At 45.7% G+C, this 22188-nt stretch overlaps 1 protein-coding gene and 1 long non-coding RNA gene across 2 annotated transcripts; one reads left to right on the forward strand and one right to left on the reverse strand.

The window, feature by feature from the left end:
* The first annotated feature begins 2994 nt into the window (after positions 1–2994).
* On the forward strand, positions 2995–10442 carry VAX1 (ventral anterior homeobox 1). The gene is made up of 4 exons (XM_065066902.1): positions 2995–3434; positions 4122–4616; positions 6358–6545; positions 8236–10442. The coding sequence occupies exons 2-4, from the start codon at positions 4379–4381 to the stop codon at positions 8770–8772; spliced, it is 963 nt and encodes a 320-aa protein (XP_064922974.1). The 5' UTR covers positions 2995–3434; positions 4122–4378; the 3' UTR covers positions 8773–10442.
* LOC110363114 (uncharacterized) lies at positions 5358–6365 on the reverse strand. Its single transcript, XR_002421004.2, has 2 exons — positions 6128–6365; positions 5358–5870 (listed from the first exon to the last, which is right to left on the reverse strand). It is a non-coding gene; the product is annotated as an uncharacterized LOC110363114 (long non-coding RNA).
* Positions 10443–22188: the final 11746 nt, after the last annotated feature.

Raw genomic sequence — 22188 nt, forward strand, 5'->3', positions numbered from 1 at the left:
CTATTGGCATGACTCCGCAACACAGAGACAGCCAAGGAGGGCAAGAGCTGATTCTTCCAGTGGAGAAAAAAGCTTATGCTCATAAAGAATATTATTTGGACAGGACTCTGAGTTATACAGTAAGTTAAGTGAATTAAACACAGAATCTTTTTGATTAATCTTCTAACTTCAAGCATACGCGCTGAAGCTCAATAGCAATTTAGCACCATGCTCAGACCGCAATAACCAGCCTGACATTCAAGAATTTAGGACAGAAATATTTATTTGACCAAAAAAAGAGAAAAAGTTTAGAATAGTAGGGTGAGGGTATCTTTCTGAACCATTGAGCAAAGGATCATCAAATAAGGATAAAAATAATATAAATAGTGGTAGTCACTGAGAAATAACTTTTTCAGTCTTCCATGTGCTAATCCAAACTAATAAAATTGTATTTTAGCCATATTGTATTTTAAAAGTATTTGTTATATTTACAACAATAATACATAGCACGGTGCAGCCAGGGAGTGTGTGCGTAGTGTGCCAAGTCATTTTTAATCACTATTTAAAGGGATAAGAGGTAACCCCTTATCTGCTTATCCAGTGGCACATGTGGAGTATGGATGTGTGCTGATGCTACAGAGAACCCTGGAGTTAGCATAGTAAGAAGGGGGCATATTATGTCCTGAAATAGCATAATATGCAAGAATTCTTTATTTTAACTCTATTAAAAAAAAAAAAACAAACAAAAACCAAACCAACCAACCAAACAAAACTAAATAAAAATAGGTAAAGGAAAGTTTGGTGATGACTAGACTAATGAAAATGTTGACTTCAGAAATGGTAAAAATGTGAATTTCCCAATGCTGTTCTGGACTTTGCTATTTGTTGCAGATGAGCAAACCTCAATTAAAGCAACAGGGCTGTACGTGGGTAGACTCGTCTGCTCACTACCAGTTTGCTGCAGGATTAGACTCATTATTTGAATTTCCAGGTCTTCAACAGTACTACGTGTTCATGATGTGTCAAAGCAAATTTAACTGGTTTAATAAAGGAAAGCCTTTCAAAAGCACTCATTTCTACAGACAAAAACGGGTTTGCAATGCATTTGTTAAGGTATTACATACGTAGAACAAAGTTCCCTTGGCATTTACGGAGCTTTGGATCACGTTGTTGTTGAAAAAAAAAAAAAGAAGCCAGATTATCACACAAATACAATATTTAATCTCCAGATATTCTGCTTCAAACAGTGTAATTGAGTTCAATAGCTCCATGTTTATTATTATGGCCTATGCCTAGACATTAGCATATCGAAAAACATGGGGGGAAATGTCATACATACTCCCACACACTTATGCAAATATAATTATAATTGCTCTCTGTATTTCACAGTAGACCTTTCATGAGAATCATTATGCCTATTCTGTCTAAAAAAATATCTGTTATGTAAAAAATGTTTGAAATAGAACTTTGTTTTATTCAGCATTAAACAAATATGTCCAGCCGGGACTGTTGATACTACCTCACCTATGCATACATACACATGCATATGTTTATGTATATCACATAACAAAGCTTACCTGCTAAACACAAACTTATACTTCAGCTACATGGAAAATGTTCTCACTACTCAGCATCCACTTGTTGTACCTCTCCTGAAAGGACCAAATCTCTCTTAAATGTCCTGCTTCATGAGCATCCCTTCACACAACAGGCCTTTGCACAGCATTGAGAATTCATGGAGGAAATGAACTCATTCCACCCTCTGTATATATCTGCATGGAGCCTTGCACAATGGGGCTGCAATTTATTTGGGGCCGCTGGGTATGACTGCCATACAAGTAGTAACTAATAACAACAGGCCAGCAGAGATTGCTGAGATGCATTGGCTGTAGGGAAAATAAAACCTGGTCCACAAGAAGGACATTCTACATCCAATTATACGTATAAACATAGCTGAAATTACAAGACTTGATTAAAATGTTGGGAATAACACTTCATCTCCATCTGACTTTTTAGACAACGGTAATAAAAATAAATTATCTTGTGATTTGTGGAAAAATGACCAAGATTTAATATTTCTACTCATCGAAATGTATCTATGAAGTCCTTTCCTTTCCTTTCCTTTCCTTTCCTTTCCTTTCCTTTCCTTTCCTTTCCTTTCCTTTCCTTTCCTTTCCTTTCCTTTCCTTTCCTTTCCTTTCCTTTCCTTTCCTTTCCTTTCCTTTTCCTTTTTCCTCTTTCCTCTTTCCTCTTTCCTCTTTCCTCTTTCATCTTTCCTCTTTCCTCTTTCCTTTTTCCTCTTTCCTTTTTCCTTTTTCCTTTTTCCTTTTTCCTTTTTCCTTTCTATTTTCCTTTTCCTTTATCTTTTTTCTTTCTCTTCATTTCCCTTCATTTCCCTTCTGTTCTTTTCACTTCCTTTATCTTCTTTCCTCCCTCTCTTCTTTTCTTGTCTTCCCTGAATTTCCCATTCATGACGATCAGGCCCCCACTCTAGATCCTTCACCCCTTATACTGCCTTGAACAAAGACTGGGTCCCGTGGGGCGAGGGCTGTTATTCCTCCAGTGGGGCAGGATGAGACCCGTGGGGCTGAGCAGCCCTGCCAAAGGCGCCGCATTATGCTCTTACCCATCGATATCATCTGCAGCAAAACTCATGGCTCCCCCAGCCTGCTTCAGGTGGGGAAAATTCCCAGGCAAGCGGCCCAGGCAGTCAGAGGATGAGGAGGAGAGGAGCACGCTGGTGGATACTCCGGCGTTTGTGTGAAAAATTCTCAGGGAAAATTCTTTCTCTCTCTCTCAGGCCCCTAAACTCTTTGTGAATGGGGCCAGTGCAACATGTGGCCTTTCACCTCGCCCAAGAACCACTGCCAGACAGCCACACTCAGAGAATTGTTTGTTAATAGTCCAATTAGATAATTGCCATCTTTCACTCCTTTTGCTCTACATTTCCCATAAAGGAATGAATAAGGAGAGCAGCATGAAGAGGGCTTCTGCCCTGCAAGGTGACAAGAAGGACTGGAGCATGCTCTTTGCACAAGGCCATTTGCTTGAATTGAATCATTGTAGCCTAATCAATGGTCTTATTGGATTACTGGCTGTTGCGGTTCTCAAAGATATTGTAGCAGAGACAATGAAATAGCTAGAGTAAAACTTTTTTCTCCTTTAGTGGATCACGCAGTTGAGATTTTTCACGGGCTATCTCTCTCTCCCCTCCCTCTCTTGCTCCCTCCCTCTCTCTCTCCCTCTTTCTCCCCCTCTCCCTTTCTCCCCCTTCCTGGATCCACTGCACACAAAGCTGGCTTTTTTTTGCTTTTTTTTTTTTTTTCAATGAGCAGGCTCTGCGAATAGGTTCAGTGTTTGCGAAGGTGCAGAATTAGCACACACACATGCACGCACACACACACACACAGAGGGAGAAGCACAAAAAGCAAGTATCGGGACTGAAATAAGGAGAGGTAGGAGTTTAAGATGGCTGTCTGTGGGGAGATGTGTTAAGGAGGATTTCTGCTGGCCAAGATAACCTGCTTCCTTGGAGAGATCTGCTTGAAAGAAGAACTTTCCGTGTGTGAGCGTGCTGGGGATCTGTTTGTTTGTTTAGAATTCAGGGGGCTTTTTTTTTTCCCACCCCCCTACAACTGCATTTTTCCAGCCCTTCCTAGCAGCTTTATTGAGATTTATTTGGCGTGCTTTGGAGAAAGCCACTATATAATCGGGAGGTCAAAGGCATACTGAAGAAAGTTAATAATGGCTGCTAATGGTGCTAACAATTCAGGGTGAATCTTGTCAAAAGTTTTTTTTTTTTTTTTCTTTTCCCTCTACCCCCCTTTTTTTCCTCTCCTTTTTTTTTTTTTTTTTTTTTTTTTTTTTTCTGGAAGTCTCAGTCTTTTGATTGTGTGTTTCCTGAAAGCAAGACCAATCATTTCAGTTTATTCACTGGCTAAACTCTACTTGATTGGGGACAAGCACACAAACCATCCATTACGATCTGATATATTATCCAAACAATTTAGTGTATTCATGAGGTAACCTAAATGTGGAGGCTGCAAAATTACCCGTAATCAATTGAAACAGCGAGTGCGCGTCCCTCTGTGTGTCTAACAACTACATGTCTCCGTAATAAGGCAGACATTAAATCATTTTAGAGTTGTATTGTTGAGTACCTGATCACTGGGCGCTCTGGGAAGCTGGACCGTCACATTAAGGACGCTGGGACTGAGGAAGCCGCTGCTTTTCCAGTGGGATAAAACCCGACCTTCCTTACTCAAGGTGCTTTACAGATCCCCACCGATCTGACCCTAAGCCGTGCAATATCCAGCATAGACTTCGTCTTCTTCTTCTACTACTACTCTTCTATATTTTTGGGTGGCTTTTTTCTTTTCTTTTGTTTTTATTGCACTACATGTTTGGGAAACAAGACAAAATGGACGTTAGATGCAGTTCAGAGACTGAAGCTAACAGGGTCTCGAAGAACGGACATAAAGAGGGCAAAGAAAGCAAAGGGTCTGAAGGAAATATTTCTACTTCTTTTTTGAAGGATCAACAAGGAACTTTTTCTGCCTCTGCAGCTACGGAAGATTGTAATAAAAGTAAATCTAGTTCGGCTGATCCGGACTATTGCAGGAGGATCCTAGTTAGAGGTATGAGTTTGAGGTATTTCTCGAGGGTGGGGGAAGGTGAGCTGTCTTCACGCCCGGGAGATTTGTTGGTTTTGTTGCTTTGCCTATGACCCGTCCGTCTTTGGGTGGAAAGACCTTCGTATGGCTCCGGAGGAGAGATCCCACATCCCGGCCGGGCTGTGCCCTGCAGCCCCCTCGCCACCCCGGCTTTATTCCGCTGTGTTTCCGCCAGCGGCTCGGGGGAAAGTTGAGCCGCGGTGGTTTCTCCCTGGCTTTGCCCCTCACCAGGCCGGCCCCGCGGTTTTGTGCGGCTTTGCAGCTTTCCCGGGGTGCCCATCCCCTCGGGGACCCCGCCGGGACCAGCGCGCCCTTGGCGGGGCCGCCGCTCTGCCCCTCCGGCCGGGCGCGCTCCTCCCGCGCCCGCGCATCCCTCCCGCGTACAATGGCGCGGGGCCGCGGTTCCCGCCCGGCTGTCGGAATGGCCAAGAAGGTCTTCTCCAGAGGGCAGGGGCTCCGGCTGTCCCCCCTCTCCCCGCGCCCGGCATCCCAGTAGAAACGGCTATTTTAAAATAACCATCATCCTTAAAAACAACGGGGGAATGACAAAGGGCTTTTAAATTATTTTCTTCTGATAGTTTACGCTTTATTTTTCTCAGCCCTCGTCTCCCTCCCAGGCTAAACGGATTAAATCATTCTACTCCTGCTTCCCGACCCCCCCGCCCCCCCCTCCAAAAAAGACAATACACACACACACACAAAAAATACCAAACTGAAGAAATTTCAGTTTTATTAAGGTGCGTTTTGGAGGAGGAGAATGAGGAAAGCATCGGAACAAAATTAGTGTGAAGCAGGCCTTGTAAACAATAATTAATCCTTGCGCGACCGATTGACCCAGAGAGGGGTCAGATTAAAATGATGTGATTGTCTCCGGTTTAAAACGTACCGAGGAGATAAAATTTCGGAAAGCAAAGTTGGGAAGGCTTTAATGTAACATGAATCTGGCTCTATCTTGACAGTCGTGTTAATAAGATTTGTCCCGCTTTCTTTCGGTGGGGGCTACGAGAAAAGTGAGGTTTCTGCGAGCTACTTGGTACCTCGTTTTGGTCTCCCCCCCCCCTCCTTCTTCTCCTGTTTGCCAAAACTCCAAGGCAGCAGTAGCGGCGATGCTTTCTCCGGGATGCTGGGTGGGCTGGAGGTGTCCCCAGATTCGCGGTGGGCAGGCAGCCAGCTCGGGGGCAGCGCTGCCCATCCCCTGAACGCTCTTGGAAACTTGTTCTGAAAAAAAAATAGAGGTTTTATATTTTGGGGGGCGGCTGGGTGTGTGTGTTGGCTTCCAGGAAGCCCTAATCCGGAGCCCAGGGGGAACAAAGAGTAGCCCTGCACTCGAAGCACAAAGCCCGGCCTGGAGGATCTCTCCCCAGCCTCCCAGAGGGGCCGTGGGTAATGCCGCAGTGTCGTATTATCAGTGCAATATATTCAAGCCAATTTTTAAATGGGCTGAGGGGATTATTTCTAGAGCCCTGGGCCCTCACCGCCCTCTCCTTCCTTCTCTGTTGTTGTTTTTTTTTCTCCTTCCTTGGGTGCAGTGGCCAGGTGCAGTGCCGCAGTCTCAGGGATCCTGCTTCAGTCTGACTCGGGTCTCGGTCTTGAGGGCTCTGGCGGCGGCGCTTTCCCTCGGAAAAATATTAAAAAAAAAAATTAGAAAAAAAAAAAGTATGGAGGGTTGTCTGGGTGTAAAACTGACTGCGCCTTTCTTTGCCAGATGCCAAAGGTTCAATCAGAGAGATTATTCTGCCTAAGGGGCTTGATCTGGACCGTCCCAAGCGGACCCGCACCTCCTTCACGGCCGAGCAGCTCTACCGCCTGGAGATGGAGTTCCAGCGCTGCCAGTACGTCGTGGGGCGGGAGCGCACCGAGCTCGCCCGCCAGCTCAATCTCTCCGAGACTCAGGTAGCCCCAGCGGGACCGGGAGCCCCGGCTACCCCCCATTCCCCTGCCCTGCGCCGCGCCGGCTCCGGTTCCCTCCGTGGGACCCCCCCGTTCCGGCCCGGACGTCTCCGCTGCGCACCGGGTCCCCCGGTTGCTGTCGGGCAGAGTCGCGGGCCCGCTGGAGAGGCAAAGGCCGCCCACTCGTGTCCGGTCATGGGGGAGGTACGGGATGGAGCTGAGGAGTGCGTGGCTGAGGCGTCCCGGCAAGGGGATCTCTATTAACTACGTGCAGTCAAGGAAGGGGGAGCCCTGGAGGGGGCCACTCGTCCCTGCGTGTGGGGACACACACCCTCGTGGGCTCTCCTGTGGCCCCGTGGGTCCGCACACGGCGAGAAGGCCCGGCCGGAGGGGTCCGCGGGATCTTGGGCCACGAAGCCAAACCCCTCCCCAGGCCGTGGCACAGCTTCCCACTACGGCTGACCCGTGGGGAGCCGCCCTGGCTCCGTCGGGGCTCGGTGCCCCCCGCTCCGCTGTACCGGTGTCGGGTGTCCCCCGGGCGCGGAGGTGTGCTGCGGCAGCCGGGAGAAGGGAGAGAGGCCGAGCCGCTCCCAGCCAGCAGCAAGCAGAAAATAGCTGCTAAAACCCCGGGTGGAGAGGTTGGCACCTTCCGTTGGGGGCTGCTGGGTTAGAGACTTTCGGTCCGAGTGCTCTTTCCTGGGTACAAGATATCCGGGGAGAAGACTCAAGTTTGGGCCTTAATTTTGAGTCCTTGTATTTCCGAGGGGGACAATCTCACTTCCATTCTGCAGAGCAGAGTGGCTGTGGCCAGGAGGCGGTCAGGCCGGTTAAAACTATACGAGAGTGCGGGAAGGCATCTAAAAAGACCAAACTTCTGAAAGCCGGTTTCATATTTCCGCAAAATATCATACAACAATAAATTCCCCTGACAAGCTAATTAGCTTTTTTCTTTCCCATGCCGGATAGAAATGACAAGTTCAATAGCTCGAAGGTTACAGAAACCACCACGGTTTTCTTATTGTTTTAGTTGGGGGTATGTTTTCCTTTTTTTTTTTTTTTTTTTTTTTGTTATTTTTTGGAGGGGCTTCCAGGATTCCTTTTTAAAATTATATATTGTTTAAAATGGGTGGTGAGGGGAAAGAAATTGTCCAGGCCTGGAGATTGGGAAGAAGTGCAAAGCTGTGGTTACACCCAGGGAAGGCAGCTGGACCTGAGCGGCCCCAGCGGCGGTGGCAGCGGTGCGAGGTCCCTGCGAGCGGGGCGGCTGTCGCCGCCATGCACGGTCCTGGGGGCCGCAGTCCGGCCCGTGGGCGCGCCGGGGCGCCGGCTGAGAGGAAAAAAGCGCTGGGGAAAGGGCTGGATCCAGCTCCCAGAGAACTACTGGCGTACAGTAAAGGACGAAAAAGTTAAGTCACGTTAAAGATGTAGTGCGATAAGGGCTCACGGATTCCCCTCTGTTCCCCTGGGGCCCACCCCAAACGGGAGCAGCCAGGTTGCAGGGAGCGCCTGTCGCTTTGTGCGTTTTTAAATGCTCCCCGTTAGCAAGTACTGGGCCGGACGCCTCCCGCCCTCCCCCGCAGCCTTTCCCCCTGTACCAGCGGAGCCGTGCCGGGGTCCCGGGGCAACCTTGGCGGGGGTCGCCCTTCCTTTCCCTCCCCGCGCCGCTGACCCTGCCTCTCTCCCCGGCCTGCAGGTCAAGGTCTGGTTCCAGAACCGGCGCACCAAGCAGAAAAAGGACCAGGGCAAGGACTCGGAGCTGCGGTCGGTGGTATCCGAGACCGCCGCCACCTGCAGCGTCCTGCGGCTGCTGGAGCAAGGCCGGCTGCTCTCCCCACCGGGGCTGCCCGGCCTCCTGCCGCCCTGCGCTACCGGAGCCCTGGGTTCGGCGCTGCGCGGCCCCGGCCTGGCAGCGAGCAGCGGCAGCGCGGCGGCGGCGGCGGCTCCCGCCGGGGGCTCCCCGCACCCCCCGGCCGCCAGCAGCGCGGCGGGGCCCCCCCCTCCGGCAGCGCTACACGGAGCGGCCACCGCCGGGCACGGGCTGTTCGGGCTGCCGGTGCCCGCGCTGCTGGGCTCGGTGGCCGGGCGGCTCTCCTCCGCGCCCCTGGCCGTGGCCGGCTCGCTGGCGGGCAACTTGCAGGAACTGTCGGCCCGCTACCTGAGCTCGTCCGCCTTCGAGCCCTACTCCCGGACCAACAATAAAGAAAGCGCTGAGAAAAAAGCACTGGACTGACTCTAAGTAACTTCCCCGTATTTATATTTATAGTCTCTATTTGTGGCGGTATTTATGGGACGGGCGGCGCGGCGGCCTGCCGGCAGCCCCCTCCCTCGCCGCCGCCTCCCAGCCCCGCGGCGCGGTTCCCTCCGCGGGCCGGGGCGGAGCGGGGACCGGGGCGGAGCGGGGCCCCGGTGCTCTCGGGGCGAGGTGAGGCGGCTGCCGGGGGACCTTCTCCGGAGCCCGGCGAAAGCGGGGCAGCCCCCGCGGCTCTCCCTGCCCCGCCGACCCGGGGATCCGTCGGTCCTTTCGGGGGGGGATGTCTGTCTGTTCGTTTGCTTTGACACCGTTAGGAAAGGGACGGAGAGGGAGAGCGGACAGGGTGCGGTTTGGCCGGGCTCTTTAGGCTCGTCTGTAGCCAATGCCAAGCGAGGGAGGATTTCAGAGAGGGGAAGATGGAGCCACCAGGTGATGCCCCCCCCCCTTTTTTTTTCTTTCTTTTTATTTTTTCCCTCCCCCGACTTCAGTGACTCCTAAGCACAGAGGTTTGGGGGCTCCACCTGTGGTTCCCGTTTCACTCACACTCACTGCACTACAGTCCCCGGGTAAAGTCCTTGCCGTTTGCCCTTAATACCAGCCAGGAAAATGTCCAGCAACTTTTCTTTTCCACGATAAATCTTGAACGTGGGAAGGGCCGGAACGGACTGCCTTGACAATACACCCACGAAGCGGGGAGACAGAAACCAGTGGCTGCAGAGATTTTGAATAAAACTGTCTCTCCCTTCGAGATAACATAACGCCCCCTTTTTTTCTTTCTTTCTTTTTTTTTTTTTTCATTCCCACGGGCCAGTCCTGCGGACTTTATCTGCAAAAGCAAATATGCAGATAAATAATGGAAGTCGCGACTCGATTTGCATCCAGATCTGTTGCGATGGTAATTTTTTTCCTTTTTTTTTTTTTTTTTTTCGTATTTCATTTTTCCAAATAATTTCCGTATGCACCTGATTAAAGAAAAAATCTTTACCCTTCCTTCCTCCTAAAATAACCCCTCGTACATCGCTCACGCTTCTTTTAAAACAAACGTAAAATATAAAAAGCATATCCTTTGTTGTTATTTTTGTACTTTAAAATACATCTATGTAACAATCTTTTTTTTTTTTCCCTTCAGAATTCTTACTGCTATTTTCTCCAGAAATCTATGTATTTCATTCTCTAGTATTCCGGATCGAATATTTCCTGTTGAATTTCGGTACTTGAATTTGCAAGAAAAGGGGTACTGTATGTAGTTAGTTCTTTGGAAAAACGAAAAGAAGAAATATTTCTTTACTTTGGTTTTAAGTTTCTTTTTTTTTCTTTAAACTTTAACACATGGCGTTTACAAATTGTATAAATACGTGCCACCAAATTGTAACCAAAAAAAAAAAATTACAAAAAGTGGAATGGTTGCTGTAGTGTATAGAATTAATTATAGACCAGAACTGGACAGAAGGATCTGGACCGAAAGAAAATAGTAATTTTATTGTAAATTATTTACGTTTGAAGTTTCTAGGCAACTAGTTGGAAAAGATAATGGATGAATCGAGCGCTGAGCCCTTGCTACTAACTTTTGTTCTGAATGTTTTGGATATTTGGATGTTTTGTATTTATGTGGTGAGAGTGAAATATATTATATCTATATGATGATGGAATTAGGTGTATTTTCGTCTTATATTCATAGCACCCAAATTACCTTCATCTAATACGTACACTGCCATAAAAAAATCCCATCCCTACATAACCCTCGCGATATTTGATTTTATTTTAATTTTATTTTATTTTTAATTGTGAAGCGAGGGATTGCGGAGTCCATTTCGTGGAGTGGGGTTTCTTCTTCCTGGGGTAGTCTGGGGCATTCCTGGTTCCCCCCTCCGGCTCCGACCCACCCCTTGGAACAGTCTCCGGCCCCGCGGGTCCGATCCCCGGCCCGTGGCCGTGCCCATACCCGTGGCCGGGGCGGCGGGTGAGGTCCCCGTGGGGACACCAGCCGGGTGCCGGGACTGCCCGGCTGCCACCGCCGGCCCCCGGCGCGGGGTTCGCTCTTCTCTTCCCCTGCCTGGGGCGGCTGTCGGGCCTTGCAGGCACGTAAGGGATGCGCATACATGTGTGCATATATTTATGGATCTATATATGCATATATAAAAACACATACCTATATATGAGTGTATATATATGCGCGTGCACGCATAAATATGTATATTTTTAAGAATTTTCTAAATAGCTCTTGCTTCCGTCCTGTTTGGCAGCCCAGCCCCAAGACTCCTTTTCTGGGCAGAACCCAGGTTTTCCACGAGCCCCCCCCCCGGCCTGGCCATGGCTCTTCCAGGGCCCCAGCGAGGCGTCAAACTGCGGCTCCCCAGGCCGAGCAGCCTGCGGCACCGAGGCACCTGCCTGCCCCGCGGCTTCCCCACGGCCACCGGTCCCCGGTGCAGTGTCCGCTGGGCTGTGCCGTGAGCCTGTCCCAGACAGGGCAGACGCACAGCTCGAGATTAAAAGGGAAGACTGTGGTGGTGATGGTGATTCTTTTTATTTTTCTTTTTTTTTTTTTTCTTTTTCTTTTTTTCCTTAAGTGTGTAGAAATGATCTGGGGAAGGGCAACCCCGGTAAAAGGGGGGATCGCAGATGATATTTGAAAAGGTGACATTGAAACTCTTTGTCGAGACAGAGAAAACTTCAAGCGGGATAGGAAGCTGCGTTAAAGAGAAAAGAGCTGAGTGTGGCAAAACAGATCTGCCAGGGAGACCCGCGGCGAGAGGGTCGTTTTCAGGTTTCTGCCTTGCCTCCATGGACTGCGCAGCATCACCCGCAGCCCTGGACAAAGAGAGGAGACCTGGCCTGGGTTGCCTTTGCCAAAGAGGCAATCACCATCACCCAAACCTTGCCCTGGCTGTCCTGCCCTGCGTGGGGTTGTCCTGCCCGATGAATTTGCCCTGTCCCACAGGGACCTCTGTGTTGCTGAGATGGGGCCACTTCAGTGACCAAATCTGTTGCTGCACTGTGACCCATGGGGAACATGAGGATGAATGTGTCCTGCCAGAGCTGTCTAAGGTGCCTTCAACTGAAAAGAGGATTTCTCTGCTATTCTATTTTTTTTTAACTGGAGACAGTAGAGGGGTTCCTGCCCGTGCACTATGACGCTCTTTTTCCCTGGTCACTGGCCTGACCTGTAGTCCCAGGGCTGGATCCATGGTCAATATAAGCTCTTTGCTCCTCACCTAAGGCAATTTAAACCAGCATCAAGATAAATTGCCCACACTTAAGCACAAAATATTATTTTACAGCTTTGCAACCATCCTCAGTAGAAGCGTTAGACAGTTTTGTTCCTATTATTATTAATTATTTCTGAATATTTCCAAATAAGGATGTGCTCTGAGATGCGAAAGTGTCTTATCTAACCATTCAGATAAAATAAATACTTCAAGAATTCTTTTTTTTTTTTTTCTTTTCTGCACCATTCAAATTCCACCTGTCCCACTGCTGTACCAGGGGCTGCATCTGGGAGTAAAGCAAATGCCGAGGCTTTTGCCTCCTGCCTCCCATGCAGGGTTATCACAGTCCTATTTCAGTCCCTGCTTGTGACACGGGTCAAAACCTTGGACTGCAACAGGGAGGGAGGCAATTTATTATTTGCTTTGAAACTTCCAGCATCTGGAATGCATGAGGTTTCTGGGTGCCTAATCGCCTCCTTTTAGCAGGAGAAAAAACTAAACCATCTGATTTTGTAAAAAGGGGAGGGAATGCCACCTGTAGCTGTGCTGCTGTGTAGGACAAGTTAAAAATCAGATATATGCACATCCATATATACAGTGAGACTAAATAAAAAAATTTCATATAAATAATAGGTTTTTGTTTTGTTTTGTTTTGTTGTTCTCACTACACCAATGCTGTTCTGAAGCTGTGTGCTGCCCAGAGACACTGCTTGCTTGTTTTCATTGAAATGCTGAATTTCATTCTGCCAGGGCAATGAACACAATCCACCCTCCTGAAGCTACTTGCTACCGAAATATTTTGTTGCATTTCATGCGGTATCATTATTTGTGCCCATCACTGTGGCATCTGAGCTCAAATTTGGCTCATTCAGAAGCAGCATGTGTGAGTGTGAGGGATACGAATATTTAGTAGGAAAGCAAATAAACAAAATATGAACATATCTCCAGCATGATTTTTTGACAAAAATGAAAGTATTTGTGTCAGGCAGACTTCTTCAAACTTTCCTTTGGCAGCATCTGCACGTAGGACTTAGGGTGAGCAAGCAATAACAAAGACTGAGGGCAGCACGGGTTATTTCAGTTTGTTCAGCTGAACCCAAGGAATATTTCCACAGGTACATGGACAGAGTGCTGGGTCCCGTGGCTCTCAGAAAGGCAAAACTCTCAGGATCAGCTCCCGAGCATCCAGGGTGAACACAAAACAATGTTAGCCAGGTCCGTGTAGGGAAAAGAGGAATTAGTCTATTTAGAGGATTCTTTCAAAAGCATTTGCCCATCCACTTAACGTAGGTCCTGCTTTATTTGCTGCTTCTCCATACCCCTCATGCCAGGGATTAGTGCAGCCTCTGACCACTTTGTCTCCATTTGCAACCCTGTCATCAGCCCAAGATATGTGACCTTGTGACACATAAAAAAGCACACAAGGTCCTTGATTAACTTCAGAGTATTTTATTTCTTCAGAGAGAAGAAAAACACTTTGAAAGAATAACTCTCAAACAGAATCAAGTCACAGTCACTGGCAAGTGTTTAACAAAATTACCAGGGAAGCTGAAGTGAAATCCATCGATGTGATGCTGTCTGTGTAGCAGCCGTAATATAAACTGTGACCCCGGACTCTATCCACAGTCCAGAGTGCCAGCTGGCAAAAGCTGAAATGAAATGTTTCTGACTCAGACGTAAGAACTCGCTAATAAGCAGTTTACTCCTCACCTTGCTGCTTCTGATAATTACTGAGAAACTGAAGGGCGGTGTTTGTTATCTTTCTATACATAATTGTTATTGTTAATGCAATTCTTCATACATGTGTGAGCGACTGATTCTAAATTGAGTGTTGTCTTAAACATTTCTAGTAGAGTGAGTTCCACAATTAGTCATATATAAAACAAAAATTGTTACATTTTGCATATTCATTTTCCACTTTTTGTTAACATGAATATTCCCAAGTTCTGTCATTAGAAGCAGCAGAAAAGATGTTCCCATGCTACCTTCTGCAGCCACTACCTTTTAAATTCTCTTTTACCAGCTTACCTTTTCTTCGTCTCCTTTCTACATGAACAATCAAAATCCTTTCAACTTCTTTTCATGCACAGTTCTTGCAAACTGCACTTAATGTAACTGTTTGCCAAGAGGTGCTGCCTTTTCTTTCTTATTCTTCCTGTGAAAAAAAACAAAGTAATAAATTCCCAGAGCCTTTTTCTCTTCAGCTATCTGCAGCCCATTCTTCTGTTTGATGCCCCTGCTGTGAGCAATGATGAAAACATCACACCAGTAAGGATTCGCCCAGAATACAAACCTTTACCTGACACATGGTGCTGTGGCCAACACAAGAAGACCGACTCACAGGCCACATCTGCTGTGTTGCCACAGCCTGGGTGGATGAAATATGTTTTCTATATTTCAGCTGAAAGCATCAGTCAAGAAATCAGGCGCAGCAGAGGACAGATAACACAGTGCAATCCACACAAGGCTGGTCCACAAAGTTTGTCACGTTACAAGGTACATCTAGCCGGTAAAAACCTCAGCAGCACATCACATTGTGGGACTGATGGAAAACCAAAGACAAACCGATTTTTCAACTCTGTTCCAAAAATAAAAGAAAATTCATGCTAACAGGAATTTAGATTGTTTCTAAGGTGGGTATCCCTGTCATATTCAGTGATTTTATTTTTCTTTCTATTAGTCTGGCTGCATAAGGATCAATCCAGAGAAAATTTTGCAAGGGAAACCTCAAGGAGTTATTGTCCTTTTAAATTCCTTTCCCCAATTTTGTTTTTCTGATCTTAGTGTGGAGAGAAGATAGGGAGTAGAAAGAAACTCATGTTGGCAAGGATCAAATTGGCAAGTCAGGAGCTGTGGCTTCAGGGATTTAGGCTAGACATTGGGAAGGAAGTCAGCCAGAGCACAGAGAGAGACAAAGTTACTAAGACCACGCCTGGGAAAAAATTGAAGATAACCACGTGAAAGGTCAAATGAAAGAAGTCCTCACCCTGGCTATAAAAATGTTTTCAGAGAGACAATCAAGTGAAGGACAAAACAGTGTACAGAAGTATGGAAGGATGTCCTCATGGCTTAGGCCCCAGCCTGAAATTAGGAACAGAAGACCAGGTCTTGTTTCTACCAGAATTTCTGTCTGATCCTAAGATAATTGTTCATCATTAATCAGTGACTTTCTTGTTGTTCTTCCTCTGAATTGGTGATACTGGTACCCATCTAAAGCTATGTAGAAGGAGGTATCAGTATATACTCTTGCATCAAAGAAAGTGAGGCAGAATTGTGACCAAAAATTTAACAGCCACTGTAACCAATTCAAATTTACTGTTTGCAGTCATTTCCTTTCGTTAGCCCTGATATTTCTTCCTTTTCCTCTTTTCCTGCCTGGTCTCTTTAACTTAAACCCCTAAGCTGTGCCTGCCGCTGGATGGTCTTAAGCTCTTTGAGGCTTCTAAACAATTTCAGAAAACAAATCCTAAATGGAAGTCATAAGTAGGCAGGAGAATAAAGTGCTGCCATAAAGAACTAAGGAGGGATAAATAGGCAATTCAAGGCATCCTGAGTGCACACTCCAAGATAATCTCTATACTACTCTGGACACAGCATTGCGAACATCTTCAAGATCAACTGATTACTGAGATGAATTAGTAAATAAGAACCAACTTCATCAGGTGTTGAGGGGACTTTAATTGTGCTCAAGCTCCAAATGTGAAACTTTATACCATGGCCACAGCTGTTAAAACAACAGAGTCGTATGGAAACAGTTTTGGATTACTGGCCCCATGGAGTGAAACATTTTTAACGAAAGGGATTATGCTTATTATTTCTTGGTGCATTGTGTCACCTTAGATATTCTTACTGTCATTATTTACGAAGAGAACTGATATTTACTCCCACTTAAACATGTTTGCATGCGTATTTAGTACTTTCTTCCATTGGTATAGTTCTAATATGGTCCTAGAGAAAACAGTGTGAGATACATCAATTAGTTGCTTTTTATTCAGTCCAAGATCATAAGAAACTTTGTCTGTTTGCTTCTCTCCCACTTGCCAACTCTCCTATTGACTTGATGAAATCAGATCCCTTGTCACAAAGAGTTTAAATAGTGTTTTGTGATAACATGATCTCCATAGATACTTACTGCCCTCAGTCTTAGTATAGGCCATTTGTGTTCAGAATAACTTTCTCTTTCATTAGAAGACCCAAGTGGGGAAAAAATCAGAGGAATTGATTTAAACTTTTAAGCATTGAATTTATCTATCAAAGAGGGAAAGCGTCAGCCATATAAGTTGTATTTCCAGTTCAAGTATGTCTGTCTTTCATTTCCAGCTTGAACTCCTGAAGTTTCTATCCAGGACTGTGGTAGTCAGACTTAGTGGCAAAGCTCCTGCAGTAAAATGCATTGTACTGTGTGCACAGACTTTCACAGAAGCAAGATCGAAGATGCATACATAAAAACAAACCAAAACAAACCCCCAAAAACACACCAAAAAAACTCCAAAAACCAAAAACCCAACCCACCCAAAACCCAAACCAACAAACAAAAAACCACAAAAAACAACAGGCCATGTAATCAGGCAGTAGAAACTTTTCTGTGGCACATCTTGAATTTCTAATAAGTATGTTCAGTGCTGAGAATAAATATGTAAATGTTATTTGAAGGCTGGATTAACGGGGAAAAGATGAAACACAATGGCTACAGTATTTATTATAGATCTGTTTCCAAAAACAAGTAAAGAAGAAATATTTTTGCTTTGATGGAAGATGCCCAAATCCTGCTATTCAGAATATGTCTCTAGAAATCTCTTCCTGCTAATAGGAGTTTTGAGTATGTATTTACCCTTTGTGGACTCTGGGGGCAGTGAGTACTGTTTCTGTGATGGGATGGTATTACTGTCTCAAAACTTCTTCATGAGCCAAACCTCACATCCATCTGGATATAGTTATTATGAAATCTAAGGTTTGAGCTTTATCTCTGTCTTGTTATCAATAGGTAAGATGAATTTTCTAAAGTTCTAGGTAAGTTTCTGTACATTATTGTTGGACAGACACATGAATCTTAGTGTAAAGACACAATACAACCTCTCAGAACCAGTGAGGCCCCAAGACATAACGATTTCAGACAAAGACAATCACCTTTTTAACAATTTTAGACAAAGACGATCACCTTTTTCTGCAAGAGTGCCCTGAGCACCAGTAACACAACTAAGAGTTTTGTGTAGCCACGACCAAGAGCTGACTACGTACCCCTTCCCTATCAGCTTTGCCGGGCACTGGTGCTGCCACAAACCTGCCACCTTCTCACAGAGAGAAACCGCTTCTACAGGACAGGTCCGTCTGGGAAGCTCCGTGTCTGGAGCCGGGGAAGGTTTTTGGGAACTTGCCCTGCCGGCCGCCGGGCCGGGGCCGCTCAGCACCGCGGACAGCGGCGGCCCTGCCGCGAGGCCCCGGCCCGGGACCGAGGGGGTCTCGGGGCTGCTGGTACCGGGAAACACGTTGTGAGGATGCGGGAGCCCTAAAAAAATCCGTCATGGGTCTGTGGTCCAGGAGCGTGGTCTGGCAGGAGTGAGCTTACACCATGTGGGAATCGGCGTCAGCGTAAGGACTTTTGCAGAAATTATTTGAACGCATCCCAAAGCACTTCTATAATGGTAAAGTAGTTCTTGATAAAACTGGAATCAGAGGTCAGGGATGAGACAGCATGTCATGAATCTCTTCAATCATGGAAGAGAATTTAGCAAAGACAAATTATTTCAGCTGAAAGACTCTGTTGCTGTAATACCTTTCTGTCACTGTGCTGCACATCTTCATCAGGCAGAGTAGCCAGCTCAATCCAACACTGCTACTCTAGCCATACTCCCATGTTTCCTAACCTCCAGGTAACCCAAATATACACAGTTTTGTCCTATCACAGTCAAGAGGAGCAAGCTTTACATCGCTTAAAAGAGACTTTTAAGACCTATGGGTGAACAGGATCCTTAATTAGAAGAATTCACTGCTCTTTTTAGATCTATAGTTGTTTGTCTGGGAATATTCGGCTAGGAAGTATTGCATGGTAACAGACTGAGTGAGGCCAGAATATGCAGACCTTTGCTGGTAATCAGGCAGCTCCAGTCCTAGTACTTTGTCCCCTTGCTTTCCCTTTCCATTCTGCTCCTACTATTATTTAGCTTATACTGTAAGACTTGCAGGTAGAAACTCTCTCCTGCTCTGCTTTTGCATAATTAGGCCAGTCAGTAAACATTGCTTTAATATGAATAACAATAATAAACAGCTTTTCAATCCTTGAGCATATAGTAAATGCTGAAAACTCTACAGTCAGAAGTTCAAGTCCTTTACTGAACTGTAATGCTAGTTTGTATTAAAATGAAGATAAATTACAATTTTCTACTTTTTCATTTGGTTTCACAGCCTAGAGAGCAGATACACCCCTAAGTGCAAGTTGATACACCACCACTATAAGACACTCTTGTTGAATCCCATGGGACTATATCAGTGAAAAAAAGGTTTACGGAGTTCACCTGTTTGAGAGCTTCCAATAAGTGTAATATGTGACTACATTTTTATGTATGTGTGCTCCTGCTAAGAAGAATCTCTGAATCAGCCCATACTCCTTATCTAATTGGTGTGGATATACAGGTAACACAGAAAAAAGTGCAGTGACAAGGAAAGATCAGTGACTAATTAAAGTTCAGATGAAACATTGGGTGCTATCTAAACTAGAATGCTCACTAGACAATAACCAGCTAATATAATACAACTCATTTTATGTTGCTATGTAATAAATGTACAGCTCCATGCATACCTTTACACTGTATGCTTTGAGAGAGGGAAAGAGAGAGTGGCACAGGCAGCATCATTTCTTCATGGGTTATCCTGCAAACAAACTAGCAAAGAAGAGTCTTTTCTAAAATTATATAGAAATAAGTGATATTCTTGACTGGAAGGAAATGACTTACCAGCCTTATTTGGCCATCCATTATTTATGTGGAGAGTAAAATTTATGTGGAGAGTGGAGAACTTCTAGCTTGTACTGGAGAGATGTATTGGAGAAAGCTGAAGGGAAAGCATAAGATTTAGAAGCCCTAGAGTACAAATTACCATTTAGCTAGTACTTTATACTGGAACATGATCCCACAGCCCCATTTACCACAAATTCTTGCTGACTGTATTTGGCAGCATAAGGCCTTTGGGGTCAAGGTGCTCAGTTTCCAGTTTTGCCCTTTCGGTCTCAGAAGTAAGGGAGCATTTCAAACCTTGAGCTTCTAAAAGAATTTAAGAAATGCACAAGAGAGCCAACTTTTAAATGAACTGGAAAGATTTTATGAGGACAGAAGATCAACAAGTGACCAGGACTCCAACTGTGAAAGAAAATGTGAGAAACAGGCACCTCTTCTAGTGTGAAATTGGTCTAATTCTTGGGGTCTTTAGAGTGACAGTATCAAGCAACTGGCCAATATGTACAGTTTCTGCCATCCACATGGCATCAACTCCATTAATACATCCTGTGAAGCAGTCAAATTTGCCACAGTTTTGTTTAACCCCTCATTTGAAAGTGGAGATGAAATTTTTTTCCCTCTCTGAGGGCTGAATGTGTCTTTCCTAACACACCTGGGAAGCCGGTCTTAGCATGCACCTCAGTGCTACACACAAATAACTCAGCAGAACAAACTCATAGAACCAGAAGCCATATGAAACAGTGATGCAAACATACATGATCTTAAGGGGGGCTTATAAGAAAGATGGGGCCAGACTTTTTAGTAAGACCTGTAGCGATAAGAGAGGGGGTAATGGAAACTAAAAGAGGGTAGATTCAGACTAGATAGAAGGAAGAATTATTTTACTGTGAGGGTGGCGAAACACTGGAACATGTTGTCCAGAGAGGTGGTGGATGCCCCATCCCTGGCAACATTTAAGGCCAGGTTGGATGGGCCTCTGAGCAACCTGATCTGGGTGAAGATGTCCCTGCTCATGGCATGGGGGTTGGACTTGATGACCTTTGAAGGTCCCTTCCAGCCCAAACCATTCTATGATCACTGGGAGGTGAGTGCACTGATGGTCAGGCAACAGGTAAAACCCCAGACTACAGCTGTATCTTGAAAGAAGCACCTACTTCGACAAAGGTCCAAGCCAGCTAATTATAAGTTGCTGATCATCAAGACAGGGCTTGAAAAAGGGTGAAGCCTGGCACACTGCTGCAGATATTTAGACAATAGGTGTACTTGCTGGGTTTCATTTACAGTGTCTAATAATGCCTTTCTATAGTTTGATGGATTTCCAAGTACAGACATGAACAGATCTATCATATCCTTTCATCTTGCTTTGCTTTGCAACATCATCTGGAGGAACAGGCGTCACAGGGTCTGGCTGCTGGCTCTGCCAGCACTCTCAGCCTGTGCTCGCGTTGTTAAGTCTTCAAATCTGCTCCTGCAAGACACCTTGATAGCAAAAAATGTATTATGGAGAATAACTCCTCCTTATCCCCGAGAAGCAACTCTGTCCTGTGCAACTGCATTTACTATTTTACTGGCAGCATGCAAGAGGATTGTTTTGAGGTGAGTGTCTGTATGTGTGCTCGTGCAAGTGATTGTGTCTCTCTCTGGTGGGCAAGCCAGGTAAAAGTGCTTCTCAGTAAACATGCACAGAGACACAGAACAGTGTGATTCGTTAAACCACGATCTGATGTTCTTAACACAAATTCCTATCAGATCCTGGTTCACAAAGCAATATTGATCATCTTTCTAAAGGAAAGAATTTCCATGATATTGTTGAAGAAAGGAGGAACATTTTGTCATGAAGCTGTATTTGAAGTAAAATAACCCTCCAAGGAGCATTCACTTTCAAATTAGTAATGTGCAAGTATAGCTAACTCACAGACAGCAGCCAGTTACATACGCAGATTTCAATGAGGCTTTTAGGAGAAACAATGGGGCTGTTTTTAAGGGTGGTTGCCCTGTTGAAGTGCATTTCTCTGAATAGATACAATGCTGTAGTGCTGAATGGATTCAATGGTGCTGTCTCAAACATGGCCAGGAGTGTCTAGAAGTGGGTAGAGGTAGAAAGAGCTGGTGGGACCCTTCTTATGGTTGACTCAGGCTGCCTCCTCCAATCTTTTCTTTGCTCTGGCAGGGGCCGAGGTTTCCTTCCCCTTTCCCTCTGTGACAAGCTTCCTTCTCTGCATGAATATTCCCCGTCTGGAAATAATAGAATGACATTTTTTAAAAGTGGGCTTAAAAAACTCAGGTGTAACTTTGTCTGAACAAGACATCTGGGCAACAGAAGAGTCCTAAGGGAAGTGAGTGATATCTTGGCACCTTGACTGTTTGAAAGTGGGAAGGAAAAATACATACACAGATAGAATATAATGTAGGAATCAATCCTGTGTTGGCCTCTGTAAGGAAAACAAGTGACCTTAATGATCTATTCTCTCTCTAGAGCACTCACACAGAAAGCCATGCTCGTTCCTATTCAGCTGTGTGCCCAGCACATAACACAATGGACCTCACTCCTCGGGAAGCTCTAAGTGCCATTGCAATACAAATAAACAAGTCTCACACAAGATGGTGAGGGCACCAGCAGCCTACAAAAAGCAGTTTTTGGGGCCACACGAAGACTTGGAGTGGGGGGGTTGTGCTGCAGAATGTTTACTTAAGGAAATTCCCTTCCCTTCCCTTGTTGAAGAATACACTTCAGTTTAAAATGTGTGCCTCCTTTTTGCCTCTAGAAATTTCACACACACATTCCCACATATGTCAACATAGAAACACAATGACTGCAAGCTTATAGGTGACACCACTGAACAATGCCATAAAATACAAGACATGAGGCAGAAATACGTAAATAGCTGCAGGCCATGATCTGCTCTCACTGTTTGTGTGCAGCTCTATTAGTACTAATAGGAGTTAAGTGCACAGAATAAAGTGACAACTATCGCCCCTCAGCTCTGCCAGCATTTCCTAAGTACTGCTGTGGTCCAGCCAGCACTTCTCTGTGCTACACAGAGCTGCTTCTGTCACAATGCAGATTCTACCACGGGACCCCAAGAAACAGCACACTCCATCTGCTCTGACCTGATGGAGGATGTTTTTAAGGCTCCTGCCTTCTGTCTCTCTATGACCTATTGTAACATGAAAGCAATAATAATAATAATGGTGCAATCTTGGTGCAATCTTGGCATGCTTATGCCTTTTTCAGGATT

Source organism: Columba livia, chromosome 6, assembly GCF_036013475.1.
Source record: "Columba livia isolate bColLiv1 breed racing homer chromosome 6, bColLiv1.pat.W.v2, whole genome shotgun sequence".
NCBI classification, from domain to species: domain Eukaryota; kingdom Metazoa; phylum Chordata; class Aves; order Columbiformes; family Columbidae; genus Columba; species Columba livia.